Below are 17,616 nucleotides of genomic sequence, written 5' to 3'. Positions count from 1 at the left end.
TCTGTCTGTAAACAATAAAAAAAATGACTTGTGTCATGCACAAAGTAGATGTCCTAACTTGCCAAAACTATAGTTTCTTAACAATAAATTTGTGGAGTAATTGAAAAACATATTTAAATGACTCCAACCTAAGTGTATTTAAACAACTGTATCTCTGCTACAACAGTGCTGGGCGAGGACTGCATACGATGCTCTGGTTAAATGAAATGAAGGGCCCTGATTCTGTAGCTGCACTGCTCCCACAATATTGTGTGAGAGAGTGTCTCTCCAAGCACATGGTGCGCCATGAATGTGGGAGGAAGAAGAAAGGGAAAAAAGGGAAAAAAGGGAGAGAGCGAACATAAGGGTACAGGTTCTTCCTTCCTCACTGCTGGCCCAGCTCCAGCCAGGCGATCTGGCTCCACAGCTGTGCTTCCCCTGTCCCTAGTGCTGTACCTCACCCCCTATGGGACACTGGCAGGTCTGGATTGGAACATAGGAACACCCCACTGTCCCATCCCTCTCAGCTCCTACTCTATCCCCCAGCACACACAGGCCAAGGGTACATTGGCACTCTGTATCCTGATTGTTGGAGACGACAAGCTTAGTTGTCAATTGAAATGTGGTGTTGCCGTAGTGGTGTTGCCCCTCCTGTGCCCTCTGAAAATCAGGGTGTTAATCAGACACCTGTGATCACTGCTCACTCTCTCCCCAGAGTGGCGTGACATCCGAAACTGCCACACTACTCTTTTTTGTTTTACAACCTGTATTGAGTATTATTCAGCTCCAGCTCCAAAACTGAAATAATGGCTCCCGATTGAAGGAATTCAAATTAAAGACACAACCTTCTAAATACATGCTTTAGTCCTGCAAATGATTTAAATAAAGATCTGAATACTCTAGGCAGGTTTCCTTTGACCCAGGTTTATTCGACAAAAGCAATGCTCAAAATATATCTTTGCAACGTGTAATGGAAACAGTAGATATTGGGGAAATTTTGTAAAAAATGTTTTACATTAATTTATCCATTCAACGGGTGGATTTTTCTTTTGTCAAAGTTTATTTATCGAGACAAATTATGATGGAAACAGTGTTTTTTAAAAATAAATGATGGTTGAAGAATACGCAGGGCACGTGATATCAACACATAACTATGAAGCTCCACTCCACATATAATTCTAAATGCCTACTGCCTGCTAAATCTTTTTTCAGCTAGAAAAATAATGTTTGTTTGCAGGATCCTTGTCCTGACTTTCAAGAATGGCGGATTTGTTTCGACTTGCTTTCTGATTTGCTGGACGCAAGTTTCCCCATCCAATTATGTCAGATCTACAGGAGTGTAAGTTTCACCATGGCATGGACTGTGACAATAGATTGACACAAAAATTATTACAATATGGCAAATATTTGTAAATTCTTGCATTCTATCCATGCTGGCTTTTGCGGCCTACCTGAGACATGAAACAGATAGGTGGGAGGGCATACAGCCTGTCACCAATTTATTCATCCGCAATTTGCCTAAATGGGTAATGTAAACACATCAACCACTTCATTTGTATTCAACACAGTTGTTTTTTTCTTAGGTGTGACATCATTTCGGCCAGCTGTTTTTATCGACACAAGATAGCAGGTAATTGTTGAATCTGTTTTCTATGAAAATGTTCTAAATGTCGCCAAAAAAAATCACTGGGCAAGTTAATGGAAACATAGCTACTGTTTGAAATTCTAGCTAGGGTCTCTTCATTGTAGTTCTCTGTACACACACATTAGGAGAGTATTCCATGTATCAGATGTTGCTTTATTTATGTACATATTGATCTTTCTCTAGATTATACGGTAATGAGAGGTTTGACAGTGATGTGAAAGACAACACCCATTGACAATTACAGCAATTAGTCACTCAAAGACATTGCGATCTTTGACCTGTGTTTGGGAGAACGCATGGGTCACTTCAACATGTATTTCCTTGGGAGAAGGTAGCTTTTAGACCCCTTCCTACAACAAGATCAGTTTATGTTTCCTCAAGGCCTTTAATTGTACAGATGTGGGATCTTAATTTGAAACAGTTTGCTACAGCAGGAAAATAATCCTGCAGCAACAGGAAACGTGAATTATTATGTGGATTAGAATGGACATTTTTAAACCTTCAACACACTACAGGTTTTAAATGTCCTGCATTGCAAGTTTTCCTGACAATGGACCTTTTTGTTTCTATTTGAGAGTGTTGAAGAAATTCCTAATTGAGTGATTGATGAAGCCATCACAGACAGTGCTACAGTAGTTCAGCGAGCCCACTTTTGGCCATCCCAGAGTCAATGATGTCCGCAGCTGACACTCCATAAACACATTCATTAGCAATTGCTGTGTGCTGGTGTTTTTCCACAATTGGTTTGCCTCACCACACTCGGTTAGGAAGAATAAATTCAATCGTCTCTGGAATGAAGACAAATAACCTGGACTATTTCACCATCCATTATCAGGACGTGTGAGACGTTTTCTCACAATCCTCTCCATGGTAGTGGGCTGAACCATCCATCCATCCTCTTCTGCAGAGACAGACAGGCACACACACATGATCACCCTTCTTATAGGAAACTCATGATCCACAATGGTTCCCTCTCGTCCCCTTATATTTTTCCCTTACACCAGACACTTCCATCTTTCACCACCCCCTCTTTCTTTCCCTCTTCCTTGCTCTGCCCCCTCTCTCTCTCTCTACCTCCCAGCAGTGTTACACAGGACAATTGGGGGAGGGAGAGGACTGTATGTGCCTATGGAAAACATGTTCTTACCGCTGTGGGTGTGACTCCTATCTCCATGTCGTGGTCCATGTGGACTTGAGAATCTCCTGCCATCCTCAGGTGGAGCTCAACACCTGTGGGGAGAGAGGGAGGTGGAGGTTCAACAAACTGTGAATCTCCACTATAGTCAGCATTTCACTTTCATTAATGTTCAGAATTATGCATCAATCAACTCTCAACAATGGATGATTTTTCACAAAACATCCCATATGATCACTCAGGAAAATTCTGCGTAGTCAATACTACATTGATTGATAACCCCTCAATAAATAGGTTTCCACACATATCATGTCAATCACTTTAATGAAATCAATACTACTATGCCAGTCATCTGTTTGAATAGGAGCCACTACTAACAGTGAGCCTGAATCTTAACAATGCATGCTCAGGTCTCCATTTTCATGTTAAATCTAGGCTAAAACACTATGTTCCAACAACCATACTAGCATGCCAATAAGAATGCATAGCCAGTACATTAATTCATTCATTACTCCATGCTACAGTAGGTGGTATGTGAGGACAGTGAAGTCAGTAGTGAGGAATTAGAACAGAGCCTCAGTTCATCATAATAAGACAGACCTTTCTCACCAACACAGAATGCTAATGTGTGGATTATCTCTGAACTCACATGGGAAATGGGACTCTGTTCAAAATGTGCATCACTCTGTTAGCTAATTTGTAATCTCTGAATGAAGCAGTCTCAGCTGTCTGTAGCTACCGTGTTCAACCTTTGTTATCCCCCCGAGGAGGAGTGGAGGAGAACACATCAGTGCCAGTACGCTGCCTGGGCTGAACACCAACCCAACTGTTAAAAGCCCTGATGCTGCATGGACACGCTGACCATTACTTGAATCACAACGATCACCAGCCTGGACCTTTCACATTCTGTCCACAGCACATTTTAAAGTCTTCATTTCTTTGTTTAAACTTCCCATGTGACTACAATAATAGCTCTTTGGCTTTTTAAAATAAAGTAACACTATGAAAGGTGATTTGATGTAGTTTCGAAGACTTCTTTCGAATACTAAATGTGGTTTCTTTGTTGCTATTTTAGGTATGTTGGTGTAATACAGTGATCTAGTGACAGACTGCAGTATCTGTGATCTGATTTTAAAGTGCTGGAAATTTTATTTTTAAACATCAATTACAATGACTCAAACTGACAGAGGGAAAAAAAGAAAAAAAGATATTTTGGCAATAGGATGAAATAACACATACAGGAAGTCAGCACTACAGATATGAGAGGCGGAGAGGGCACATCGATAGGGACTAATTTTAGCAGCAATTTCATAACAACACCTTTTCAGTTATATAAAAGCATAATAACTGATAGGGTCACTGGTGTTTGAAAATAAACCAATAGAGTGACAGAGAGTATGAACTGTGTGTTCCATAATCACCAATCAGAAGAGGTGTGGACTCGAGTCGCATGACTTGGACTCAAGTCTGTCTCGAGTCATAAATTCGATGACTTGAGAATCAATTTGATAGAAGAAAAAAATACTTGAGATTTGACATGGACTTGGAGCCTCAAGACTCGGGACCCGACTTTGACTTGAGACTGTGGCCTTCAAATTATCTGGCCACGTTTTGTCACTCATTTTGTGGCACAGAGTCTCCATGGATTACTCTCCACACAGTCAGAGACCGTAGACGCAGCATGCAGTTGCAAAAAAAAAAAACCTGCAACAGATTGGCTAGTGAAATGCATGCTCGGCCCTCTGATTGGACCAGAAAACTATCAATCAACACAGGTCGGGTGAGCTAGCGCAATGGTTTTCAAAGTGGGGAGAAGGTTTTGGGGGGCTGCGAGTGTGAAACTAAATGGGAAAATACATATTTTAATAGGTTACACATAGCCTACCATTTGTATTTATATACACTACATGACCAGAAGTATGTGGACACCTGCTCCTTGAACATCTAATTCCAAAATCATGATCATTAATATGTAGTTGGTCCCCCCTTTGCTGCTATAAAAGCCTCCACTCTTCTGGGAAGGCTTTCCACTAGATGTTGGAACATTGCTGCGGTGACTTGCTTTCATTCAGCCACAAGAGCATTACTGAGGTCGGGCACTGATGCTGGGCGATTAGGCCTGGTTCGCAGTCGGCGTTCCAATTCCTCCCAAAGGTGTTCGATGGAGTTCAGGTCAGGGATCTGTGCAAGACAGTCAAGTTCTTCCACACTGATCTCGACAAACCATTTCTGTATGAACCTTGCTTTGTGCATGGGGGCATTGTCATGCTGAAACAGGAAAGGGCCTTTCCCAAACTATTGGTAAAAGGTTGTAAGCACAGAATCGTCTAGAATGTCATTGTATGCTGTAGAGTTAAGATTTCCCTTCGCTAGAACTAAGGGGCCTAGCCCAAACCATGCAAAACAGCCCCAGACCATTATTCCTCCTCCACCAAACTTTACAGTTGGCACTATGCATTGGGGCAGGTAGTGTTCTCCTAGTATCCGCTAAACCCAGATTTGTCCGTCGGACTGCCAGATGGTGAAGCGTGATGCATCATTCCAGAGAACACGTTTCCACTGCTCTAGAGTCCAATGGTGGAGAGAATTACACCACTCCAGCTGACACTTGGCTTTGTGCATGGTGATCTTGAGCTTGTGTGCGGCTACTCGACCATGAAACCCATTTCATATATATATACAAAGGTATGTAAACAATTTTTTGCCATTTTAGCATTGACATGAAATCAGTCAAAACACCCCAAAACAAGAGATGGCATCAAGAACAAGCTGAAACTAGCTGAAACGAGTCACTTACGATTACCCACATGGCAGTTTCTTGTCATTGTTGGTAGTTATCTGGCCATCCAGAATCACAACTCACGGACTTCTGCCCCATTGAAGTGTGCACATTGTTTTCGTGACATTGTCAGCTAATCCATCTGTAAAATACAATTTAGAAATCTACTACTGAATCATCTATGCCAGAACAATAGGCTACCTGGAGATTTGATTGATCATTTTCATATTTCAGATAGGCCTAGTTTGGGTGGCTACTGGCTATATGTCTAAGGATAGCTGTAACATCTCACTGCCTCCAATATTATGGGATGAATATTGAACATATTCTGTTGAATTAAATACAGTATTTGTGAGGAAGAAAAGGGCTACCCAATTGGCAACGAGTATTCTGGAGACGGGCAGACCTTGAAAGTGATAGTGTTTGGTGTAGACAGACCATGCTTTCCATCCGATCCTGCACCCTCCACTGCATACAGGTAGGTAGGCCGTATGATTCTGCTTGCTCTGGCCTCCAGAGAAGTGACATGATATGCCTTCTTGATATTGGCTGCTAACATGAATGACTTTCAGCTCAAAATGCAGGGGTAAAACATAGTTTATTTCTGTGTCTTACATTTTGAAAATACAGTGCCGTTTATGGATGTAGTGGCAGGCTACGTTTACGCAGCTATTGTGCGTGCATGTACGTGCGTGCACGGGGGGGTCACAAGCTTTTAACCACTGCTTTTTGGGGGTCAAGGGTAAAAAATGTTGAGAGCCATTGAGCTAGCGAACAGATTGCTGATTTGCTATACAGCTATAGGATTGTGTGCAGCGCAAACATCACATTGTATGGAGAGGATTGCCATAAATAAATATGCAGCTCCAAAAATTGCTTGGTGATATTCACTGTTTACTTTGCAAGCTCACCAGCAATGGGGCATCAATCAACAAATACTAGCATAGGCCTACTGGTCTTTTGCTGTGTCAAACATTTCTTGAAATTGATAATTTATTTATGAAGCTTGCATTTGGAATTTGTTGTTAAAATGAATTTTTACATAATCAAAATATGTTTTAGACAAAATAATGAAAAGAGCTATCTGGTAGTCTCAATAAATAGACAAAGATGTGTAGTTGAACAACTCATTGCATGTATAGCTTTTTTTTTACTTAACAAAACGATTTGCTCTTAGAATGTATGACTTGGACTTGACTCGAGACTCAACCCATTATTATTTTATTTTACCAGGCAAGTCAGTTAAGAACAAATTCTTATTTTCAATGACGGCCGAGGAACAGTGGGTTAACTGCTTTGTTCAGCGGCAGAACGATAGATTTTTACCAGCTCTGGGATCTTGCAACCTTTTTTGATATTGCAACCTTTCGGTTACAACGCTCCAACCACTAGGCTACCTGCCGCCCCATTCTAGTTGGGACTCAACTTGAGACTCGGACCTTGTGACTTGAGACTTGCTTGTGACTAAAATAATAGTGACTTGATCCCACCTCTGCCAATCAGAGAACAATCACCAGATTTCTTCTACAACACCATCTGACTTGTCTCTGTCATCCTGCTCTGACATTGCTCTGTTTTGATCAGTGAGATGGAAGGCAAGGCATCATGGAGAGAAATTGCAAAGCAGGGTGGAGGAATGAGGGCTCACGTCACACAGGAGATCCACGCAGGAATACAATGTTGACATTGACGGGTTTAAAGCAAAGGGCAGAGCGACGTGACAGGCATCTGAGATGTAGAAAGACAGACAGACAGAGGAATACAAGACACACAAAGCCCCAGAAGAACCCTGGGTGAATGCATTATAGTGTCACCAGGTCCTGCTTTCCAAGTCAGTTTAGGCTTTCATGCATTAAACATCTCCCCAGTGACTGGTGAACCCAGGACCTGTGTGCATACTCTGCCTGCGTTTGATTGCTGCTTTGCTCTCGCTGCAGATTCACCAGCGGTTGTGCGAACACAGATTCCAGCTCAGTGTTTTATCTTTAAGAGGGTAACAAGCGTTTATCTTGTTACTTGAAGAGCGACAGGATGCTTTGGGTAAATTGTGTTTAGGCTCTGATAGCGTGAGCGCTCATCTGTCGTGTTTAGAGGCAGGGTGACAGTGGCAGAGAAGTAAACCTGCTTTCCCCCTCTCTCTCTCTATCTCTCTCTATCTTTCTCTGTCTCTCACTACAGCAGCTGTGTCAGGCTTCTGTAGTGTTTCCACCTGTATACTTTCACATTATGTTTTTTGAGGACAGTCCAAGTCTTTGTTTGAGTTACACAAACAGCTATTGTAAGGTTTAATTATCTTAATTAAAGGCACTTCTAAAATGTAGTCGATGTCAGCCCTCTGTGCAGTTTGGAAAGGTGAGGGCTAGCCGTGAGGAGCCAGGTGGCCAGGCCAGGATGGGGCTTGTATCAATACTAATTACTGCTCCAATAACACGGCCGTCGCCCAGCAGAGTTAAACCGGCCTCTGGAGGACCGTAGTACAGAGGCCTTAGATTACCCCCTAATCATTACTCTGCCTGAGAAGACAAAGACCTTCATCAACAACATAACTGGGTTTGGATCACTTTATTTTCTTGATTAGCTTACATTTTCTCATCATTTGAAGGTAGTCAAAGCTCTAAAAGAGCAAGTTTAGGGAGTCTGTGAGCCAAACACATTTTCTGCCTAAAAATATCTGAGAGATGTGCATGTTTTGCAAATTGTTTCAAGATAGATCTGTGAACAAGCTACAGTATACCACAGTGCTGTCCATTCCTCAGAGAATGATGAGAGCAGTGAGAAACTGCTAATTCCGCAGTAAACCTTTGGTTTACAATACAAATTCTGCTATTAGAGGGCAATCATCTATATATTCCGAGGTCATACAGAATCTTTCCGTTTTCCACTGAAAGGCAATTCTGAGGAGTCATCAAAACAGAGCACAGATCTGGCAGAGGAGAGAGGGAGAGCTGAGTCTTAAACAGTATCTGCACTGGGAGGATCTGCACAATCAGTGCAAAAGATAGATATCTCCTCTAGTGGAATAATTTGCTCCAATGTCTCTTTCATCTATGTAGCCCAGCATTGGGAGCGTACCGGAACTTTCTCTCAGCAGCGTCATGGTTACCAGGTTCTCATGCGTGCGTTCGTCTCAGGCTAAGACAAGTGGCCCACAATGCAGCGCTTCGTCCCTATCTCTATGACACTTTGAGGTCGGTCAGGGCAAATGACTAAAAACGTCTCCAAAGCCTGCGGATGCCAGCCAGCTTGGCTCCAGGCCCAGACTGCTTTTTCCCCTCCCCATGGCTGATAGCCGGCCTTGAGCGTATACAGTACATCTCTCACGGATCACCTTCTCCAGAGCAATAGACACTGCCTCAGCTAGACGTCCTGCCCACACTGGAGACTATTAGTCTAATGAAATGACAAAAGACAAATAAAACACCACACAGCCTCAGCCAGGAATAGCTGTCGCAAGTTGAGTCTCTGCTGCTTGCTCCAATCTCGTCCTCTCGCGCCCCTGCACCAAGGGTACGTGTATTTATAAAAGTGATGCCCCAGACTCCCCAACACTGTTGAGTGATGCTGGACGGACTGAGCACCAGGCCAAGCCAAAAACACCCACTCTACTGGACCAGAGCAGTCCTACAGGAATGAATGTGGCGGGGGATGGGGGTTAAAGAGAGGAAAGGAGCACCAACACCCTGCAACACCCTGTCCCGCTTTTATCAGGTGGCTCGTCAGCCTCTTGTCATGATTTACAGCCCAGACCCCACATTCCCTCTCTCACAGCTCCATCTCTGTAGGAGTGAGGGAGTGAGGGATGGATGGACGAGAGGATGTAGAGAGCAGGAGATGAAGAGAGGAGGGGGTGCGAAGCGTATGCAGGAAGAGCCAAAGGTCACACAGACCTAATTAGAATTCCTGTGGCACCTCGCTCTGTCCCTGCACCAGTCCTATCAGGAGTCCGTTCCACTCGCCACCACCATACCACATCAGAACATCCATGGTGTCACTTAATAGGCCTTGAGCCTGTCATATTAAACATATATCTCTTTTCTCTGTGTTAATGGGCTATGACTGAGGGCAGCTTGTTCCCTGGCTGATGAATAATCACGCTTGCCTCCATAGATAGATGTGTACGCAAAGAAAAGCTCCCCTGGAGATGGTTAAGTCAACAACATGTTCAGTTATCTCACCTTAATGACAGCTTGGGTAGTAATTATGATTCTCCAGCATAGACACGACTACTGCTTTATACCACTGTCATATTATAGAACAAATAATACATTATTATTGTCATATGAAAGGAAAGTGAAGATTATTCTCATTATCCTCTAAAAGTCTAATTATGTCAGCTAGATTGTTGAACACGTGTGTCAATCGACTCTTAAGGATTTGAATGTCATCAAAGATGTTCTGAAGTAGATAATAATAAAATGGTTTTATCCAAACGGACTTACGGTGAACACGTACTGAGAAAAGATTGATGCACCAGTCTCACCCTGAAAGATAAGGTTCAATTGACTTGACCTGCATGTTTACCAGCTGGCCAGTGGAACTGAGGAACAGTATCGTGGAATCTCCTCTAGAATGCCTTCATCAGGGTTAAGGAGCAACTGCCCCTAAAAACCAACTTCACATTTAGAAAACAGACTATGTGGCATCGATATGAGTCCGAAACATTTATTTTACTGTCAAAATTGATTACAAAGCGTAAATAGGATAATTTTGGTCATACAGTCAGTCGGATACAAAACAGACTTTTGAACGTAAAACAGGTTGGGTTTGTTTCAATCCTGCGCACATGCCCACAGCTTGCGGCACACAAGTAATCATCAATTCGGAGTGCAGCTGCACGCAACCCAATCGTAATGCCCGTGGTAAATGGTTTGACTTTGGATATTCCAATGGGGCTAGTTAGGGATAAAGGACATCACTGCTTTTACAAGGAGCTCTGTCTCTAAAACCTCAATGTCATCCAGATTGTTCTCCTGTCGATGACACTGGACAGATTAGAGCATGGACAATTATTACTCTCGTCCCACCTCCACTTCTGTAATGGCCAATTAACCTGGACAAGGAATGCTCTTCCATTCTGTCTAGGTGAGTGGCTTTACAGGGAAGGAGAAAATTATTGTACTACACTGCCAGACACGGTAGTAAAGACTGAAGGTGATCTGCTAGCTCTGTCTCTGCTGTACGAGGAGGTCTGGCCGTGACAGAGAGGCGAGGGGCATAGAGGACAAAATGGTGATCCCTGCAGCTGCCCGACTAGCATCTGTTTACAGGCTGCTGGAGGTGCGTTTGATCTGCTTACAAGCAGCGTGGACTTCCATGTATCAACTTTATGTTATGACAGAACCAGGCAATAGCAATAGACAGAGCATATATACTTTTAATGTAGGTGATTTTTCCTTGTAAACATGTATGATGTCACTTTTAAATACAGTATTAACACAGAGCTCTTTCCATTTCCAATGGCCGAAGATTGCTGGAAGAATACCTTTAACATTTGAGTCATTGAGGAGATACTCTTACCCAGAGCAACTTACTGAGCGTGTACATTCTTGTACTGGCACCCCGTGGGAATCAAACCCACAACCCTGGCATTGGGAGATACCTAGTCAGTTGCACAACTGAATGCATACAACTGAAATGTGTCTTCAGCATTTAACCCAACCCCTCTGAATCAGAGAGATGCAGAGGGCTGCCTTAATCGGCATCCACAGTGCCCGGGGAACTGTCTTGGTCAGGGGCAGAACAACAGATTTTTACCTTGTCAGCTTGGGGAATCAATCCGGCAACCTTTCGGTTACTGGCCCAACGCACCTACCCACCAGGCTACCTACCGCCCCATGCTCTACCAAGCATCATGCTCTACCAACTGAACCACACGGGACCCTCAATCATTTTCTTCCCGTGCAGGCTTTGGAATTGTATTTGAACAGAACAGAGCTCAGTGTCGACTATGTATTTCAATGATAAAACATGCTACAGGCTAGAGAAATTCTACAGTGGATTACTTTTTAATTCCGCTAACTAATTCAACAGCACAGCAGGTATCAGAAGATAACACTCCTTTCATCCACAGTTGACCATTACACAATATTTAATATATAGTATAGCTTTCTATTCTAATCATAAAGACACACAGTTTAATACAAAGAATTGTTCACGCTTGGCTAAGCTCCTGACACAGATGCATTGCTACAGTGCAATCGGAAAGTATTCAGACCCCTTGACTTTTTCCACATTTTGTTACATTGCAGCCTTATTCTAAAATAGATAAAAAAATAAATCCTCATCAATTTACACACAATACCCCATTTTGATAAACCGAAAACAGGTTTAAAAAAAATCTTTGCTAATTTATAAAAAATGTAAAATAGAAATACCTTATTTACATAAGTATTCAGACCCTTTGCTATGAGACTAGAAATTGAGCTCAGGTGCATACTGTTTCCATTGATCATCCTTGAGATGTTTCTACAACTTGATTGGAGTCCACCTGTAATAAACTCAATTGATTGGACATGATTTTGAAAGGCACACACCTGTCTATATTAGGTCCCGCAGTTGACAATGCATGTCAGAGCAAAAACCAAGCCATGAGGTCAAAGGAATTGTCTGTAGAGCTCCGAGACAGGATTGTGTCAAGGCACAGGTCTGGGGAAGGGTACCAAAAACGGTCTGCCTCATTGAAGGTCCCCAAGACCACAGTGGCCTCCATCATTCTTAAAAGGAAGAAGTTGGAATCAACAAGACTCGTCCTAGAGCTGGCCGCCCGGCCAAACCGAGCAATAGGGGGTGAAGAGCCTCGGTCAGGGAGGTGACCAAGAACCTGATGGTCACTCTGACAGAGCTCCAGAGTTCCTCTGTTGAGATGGGAGAACCTTCCAGATGGACAACCATCTCTGCAGCACTCCACCAATCAGGCCTTTATGGTAGAGTGGCCAGACAAAAGCTACTCCTCAGTAAAAGGCACATGACAGCCTGCTTGGAGTTTGCCAAATGGCACACAAAGACTCTCAGACCATGAGAAACAAGATTCTCTGGTCTGATGAAACCAAGATTGAATTCTTTGGCCTGAATGCCAAGTGTCACATCTGAAGGAAACCTGGCACCATCCCTACGATGAAGCATGGTGATGAAAGCATCATGCTGTGGGGTTGTTTTTCAGTGGCAGGGACTGGGAGACTAATCAGGATCGAGGGGTAGATGCACAGAGCAAAGTACAGAGAGATCCTTGATGATAACATGCTCCAGAGTGCTTAGGACCTCAGACTGGAGTGAAGGTTCACCTTCCAACAGGACAACGACCCTAAGCACACAGCCAAGACAAAACAGGAGTGGCTTCGGGACAAGTCTCTGAATGTCCTTGAGTGGCCCAGCCAGAGCCCGGACTTAAACCGATTAAACATCTCTGGAAAGACATGAAAATAGCTGTGCAGCAACGCTCCGCATCCAACCTGACAGAGCTTGAGAGAATCTGCAGAGAAGAATAGGATAAACTCCCCAAATACAGGTGTGCAAAGCTTGTAGCGTCATACCCAAGAAGACTCAAGGCTGTAATTGCTGCCAAAGGTGCTTCAACAAAGTACTGAGTAAAGGGTCTGAATACTTATGTAAATGTGATATTTCCGTTATTTAAAAAAAAAAAAAAAAAACGTTTTTGCTTTGTCATTATGGGGCATTGTGTGTAGATTGATGAGATTTTTATTTTATTTTGTTTTATCCATTTTAGAATAAGGCTGTAATGTAACAAAATGTGGAAAAAGTCAAGGGGTCTGAATACTTTCCTAATGCACTGTATAATATAAGCGGGGATGGGCTGCTTTTTAACTTATCCATGTCTACCACCTATACAGATGGATGGACTGGTCAGAATGAAGTGATGCCTATATGGATAGACTGGTCAGAATGAAATGATGCCTATATGGATAGACTGGTCAGAATGAAGTGATGCCTATATGGATAGACTGGTCAGAATGAAGTGATGCCTATATGGATAGACTGAGAGAGAAAAAATGCACATTGCATTAAAAGCTCAAAAGGTGAGCATAGAATAAAATATGTGCTATGTGCTACTGGTCTGCACCATCCTTCTCCTATAGCATTTCCCTGTTAGCCCTGCCTTTACACTGCTCAAGGGGAAATGTATGATCACGTATACATTCTGCATGAATACTGAACGCTACTACACCACCTCTGCATTCCCTGCTGAGGACATTCCCGGGAACATTGCGTAGGAAAAAAAATCTTGTTTTCCATGGCCACAGACCTGATTGCCATGAAAGTTTACAGCGACAACTCTCAAGATGTTTTGTGCAGGGTACACTCTTCCAGGACAGCCTATAACAGGAGAGCTTACGGAATCAGCAGACAATAGTACATCACAATGGCACAGAAATCAGACTCTCTAAGGCCCGGCTCAGAGACACATCAATGGTATCAATACAAATGATTTGGTCTAAATTCTTTGATAGTCTCTGATATTCCAGTGAAAAGCTACAGCAAACAGATAATGGCCTCTCTCTCTAGCCCTCTCTCTCTATCCCTCTCTCTCCACCGTTCCTTCTTTCATTGAATGTGTGGACTGTGTTGTGCTGCCACCCTCTGTAGCAAACCCCCACACTGTTGGCTGCTGCACTCGTAAAACTCCTGCATTGTACTATAGGACAATTACAGCATCCTCTCACACCAGACAGCTAGGCAGGCACACAAAGGCAGTAGCATCAGCAGCCTCTCACAGTGGTCTGACAGGGCTGAAAACCCATTGCTTTTTGATTACCTAGCCCTCGCATTGAGGGCAAACAAAAGCATGGGTGATCTATCACTGCAGTGACATTAGTGATATAGAACCTAGGCAGGCTGTGATGGGACAGAGGTCGCAGGCAGGCATGCATGCAGGCAGGCAGACAGGCTAGCAGGCTGGAGGAATCTGAGGCAGCTGAGCTCCACCACAACACACCATATCACTCTCTCTCTTGGGGAGCATAAGAGCCATACTATATTATTTTAATTAACATACACTCTTTGATCTGACATGCGGCTAAATGGACGATGGCAAGGTGAAGAATTACGGAAGGTAATGACAGCACAGCACAGCACTGCATTCAAAGGCAGATCGAACGGCTCAGCTGCAGCCTGAGGGTACCCTATAACCACAGCGTTAGGCTTGCATCAGCGCTATACTTTCTCCACCCCTCTCTCTCGCTCTGCTCCGTCCGTGTCTTCCCACTTTTCTCAGTGTAGCATGAGTCTTACCTTTAGGTGGCCACAAGAGTAGCTGGCAGGCTCCCGTCGAGGCATTTCACGGCTGCTGCTCTCCCCTGGACTCCACTCTCCTTCCCTTGCTTTGTTCAGCAGCCCTCCTGCCTCCCAGCTCTTCTCTTCTCCTCTTCACCGCTCTAGTCCTGTGTGTGTGTGTGTGTGTGTGTGTGTGTGTGTATTTGAGTGTGTGTTTGAGTGTGTGTGAGGTAGAGTGGGAGAGCATGTGAATATGTGTGTGAGTGTTTCCTCCCCCAACCACCCCCCCCCCCTCTTGCTCTTCTCTCACTTCCACACAGAGCTCTTGTCTCTCAGGATTTGTCCTTTACGTGTGTGTGTGTGTGTGTGTGTGTGTGTGTGTGTGTGTGTGTGTGTGTGTGTGTGTGTGTGTGTGTGTGTGTGTGTGTGTGTGTGTGTGTATATTTGTGCAGAGAGCGTCTATGTGTGTGCCTGCCTACCACATGGCTCGTTTCACTCTGCAGGCAAAGGCATAGAGGAATGAGCTGGGAAGAGAAAATACTGCGAGAGAGAGAGGATAGGGAGAGAGAGAGGATAGGGAGATAGAGGATAGAGAGAGTGAAGGAGACAGTGAGGGAGAGAGAGAGGATAGGGAGAAAGAGGATAGGGAGAGAGAGAATAGGGAGATAGTGAGGGAGAGAGAGAGAGAGAGGATAGGAAGAGAATGAGGGAGAGAGAGAGAGATACGCCGAAGGGAAGTGCTGTATAATAAATTCCTCTAAAATCGCAGTTCAGGAAAAGGCCTTAAGGGCTTGAGAGAGAGAGAGACACAGAGAGAGACACACAGAGAGAGACACAGAGAAGGAGACAGAGCGAGAGAGAGAGAGAGAGAGAGAGAGAGAGAGAGAGAGAGAGAGAGAGAGAGAGAGAAAATTAACAGGAAGAGGTGTAGGTGCAGTGAGAGGAGAGGAGAGGAAAGGGAAGATCAGGGGAGGGAAGTTTGGACCTTGTGTTTCCCCAACTCCAGAACTGTGGTGTTATGTAAATGTGTTCTGGGTGACAATTGAGTTGCACTATTTTTGTTAGCTACATTGGATCCCAATAACAAATAGGAAAATACAGTACAAACATCTCCTTCACACATCTCCTTCACAACCAGCGATCATCTGTCTGACCCTTTACACAAGCCTTGTCCTCATTTACCATGGACTGATGGGAGGTTGGGCCACAGGGTTGACGGATGTGTCCCTGGAAAATGTTAATTACCCAGACTTAGGAGGCACAAAATTCTGAATGAGTGAGTTATTTATTTATCTCCATTCTCTCCTTCCTTCCTTCCTTCCTTCCTTCCTTCCTTCCTTCCTTCCTTCCTTCCTTCCTTCCTTCCTTCCTTCCTTCCTTCCTTCCTTCCTTCCTTCCTTCCTTCCTTCCTCATTTACATTCCCCTGCCTTGTCCCAGAGTTCATTAGTTGTTATTGACACCTCAATGAACTGAAGTGTTACCAGCTCCCAAGAACAAGAAGAACCAGGCGGAAGGACCAGGCAGGGGGACCAGGCAGGAGGACCAGGCAGGAGGACCAGGCAGGAGGAGCAGAGCAGGGAAATCAGAGTAAGCCAAGGACTTACACCAATAATAAACTCCTCATCATGGAAGAAACAGGACTATGGAGTAAGGGAGGGAGGGACAGAGGGACGGAGGGAGGGATTGCTTAAAAAATCGAAATAGTATTCCATAATCACTCTGCCTTGTTGGCTAACTAAATAGTGCAGCAGGTTTTAACTGCTTTTAAGGTACAGTCCCTGCGTTAATGTCTACAATATTTATCCTTTTCACTAAATTATAATTTTCATATTAAGCAGAGAGGGCCAACATGAATAGCATGGTAATGATATATTCATAATGAAGCATATCAATTGGCGCCAGAAAATGATTAAATGATTAATTTATCGTCTGTGCTGGGACGGATTTGTTTAACTTCAATAAATCACCTTGTCAGCAAAGCAAACATTTTGGCATTCAGATCGTGTAGATCATTAGACCATCCATTTACCAGCCAACCATCAATATACCCTGAGCAAAAATATCAATGCAACATGTTAAGTGTTGGTCCTATGTTTCATGCGCTGAAATAAAATATCCCAGAAATGTTCCATATTGCACAAAAAGCTTGTTTTTCTCAAATAATGTGCACAAATTTGGTTACATCCCTGTTAGTGAGCATTTCTCCTTTGCCATGATAATTCATTCACCTGACAGGTTTGTTATATTAAGAAGCTGATTAAACAGCATGATCATTATACAGATGCACCTTGCACTGGGGACAAAAAAATGACACTCTAAAATGTGCAGTTTTGTCAGCACGTGTATGGGATCGTGTAGGAGAGCAGTTTGCAATTTGAATGCACAGAGATACAGTGGCGACATCCTGAGGTTCATTTTCATGCCATTCATCTGCCGCCATCACCTCATATTTCAGCATGATAATGCACATCCCATGTCGCAAGGATTTGCACACAATTCTTGGAAGCTGAAAATGTCCCAGTTCTTCCATGGCCTGTATACACACCAGACATCTCACTCACTGAGGATGTTTGAGATGCTCTGGATCGACGTGTACGACAGCATGTTCCATTTCCAGTGAATATCCAGCAACTTCGCACAGCCATTGAAGAGGAGTGGGACAACATTCCACAGGCCACAATCAACAGCCTGATCAACTCTATGTGTTGCGCTGCATGAGGCAAATGGTGGTCACACCAGATACTGACTGGTTTTCTGATCCACGCCCATACCTTTTTTTTAATGGTTTCTGTTACCAGCAGGTACATACAGTATCTGTATTCCCAGTCATGTGAAATCCATAGATTAGG

The 17,616-nt window shown here is 43.6% G+C and overlaps 1 protein-coding gene across 2 annotated transcripts in view; it reads right to left on the bottom strand.

Moving 5' to 3' along the window:
* The window catches only part of LOC115206447 (G protein-activated inward rectifier potassium channel 4), a 38,009-nt gene extending 23,035 nt beyond the window's left edge, over nt 1–14,974 (bottom strand). For both annotated transcript variants that reach the window (XM_029773471.1, XM_029773472.1), the window contains exons 1-2: nt 14,785–14,974; nt 2,772–2,854 (exon numbers count right to left, since the gene is read on the bottom strand). In XM_029773471.1, the coding sequence (XP_029629331.1) occupies nt 2,772–2,834 (63 nt within the window). In that variant the 5' untranslated portion in view covers nt 2,835–2,854; nt 14,785–14,974. The remainder of the gene's footprint in view (nt 1–2,771; nt 2,855–14,784) is intronic.
* Nucleotides 14,975–17,616: the final 2,642 nt, after the last annotated feature.

Source organism: Salmo trutta, chromosome 13 (genome assembly GCF_901001165.1).
Source record: "Salmo trutta chromosome 13, fSalTru1.1, whole genome shotgun sequence".
Taxonomy (NCBI): domain Eukaryota; kingdom Metazoa; phylum Chordata; class Actinopteri; order Salmoniformes; family Salmonidae; genus Salmo; species Salmo trutta.
The sequence above is the reverse complement of the archived record's forward strand: the minus strand, read 5'-3'. Positions and strand labels throughout refer to the sequence as shown.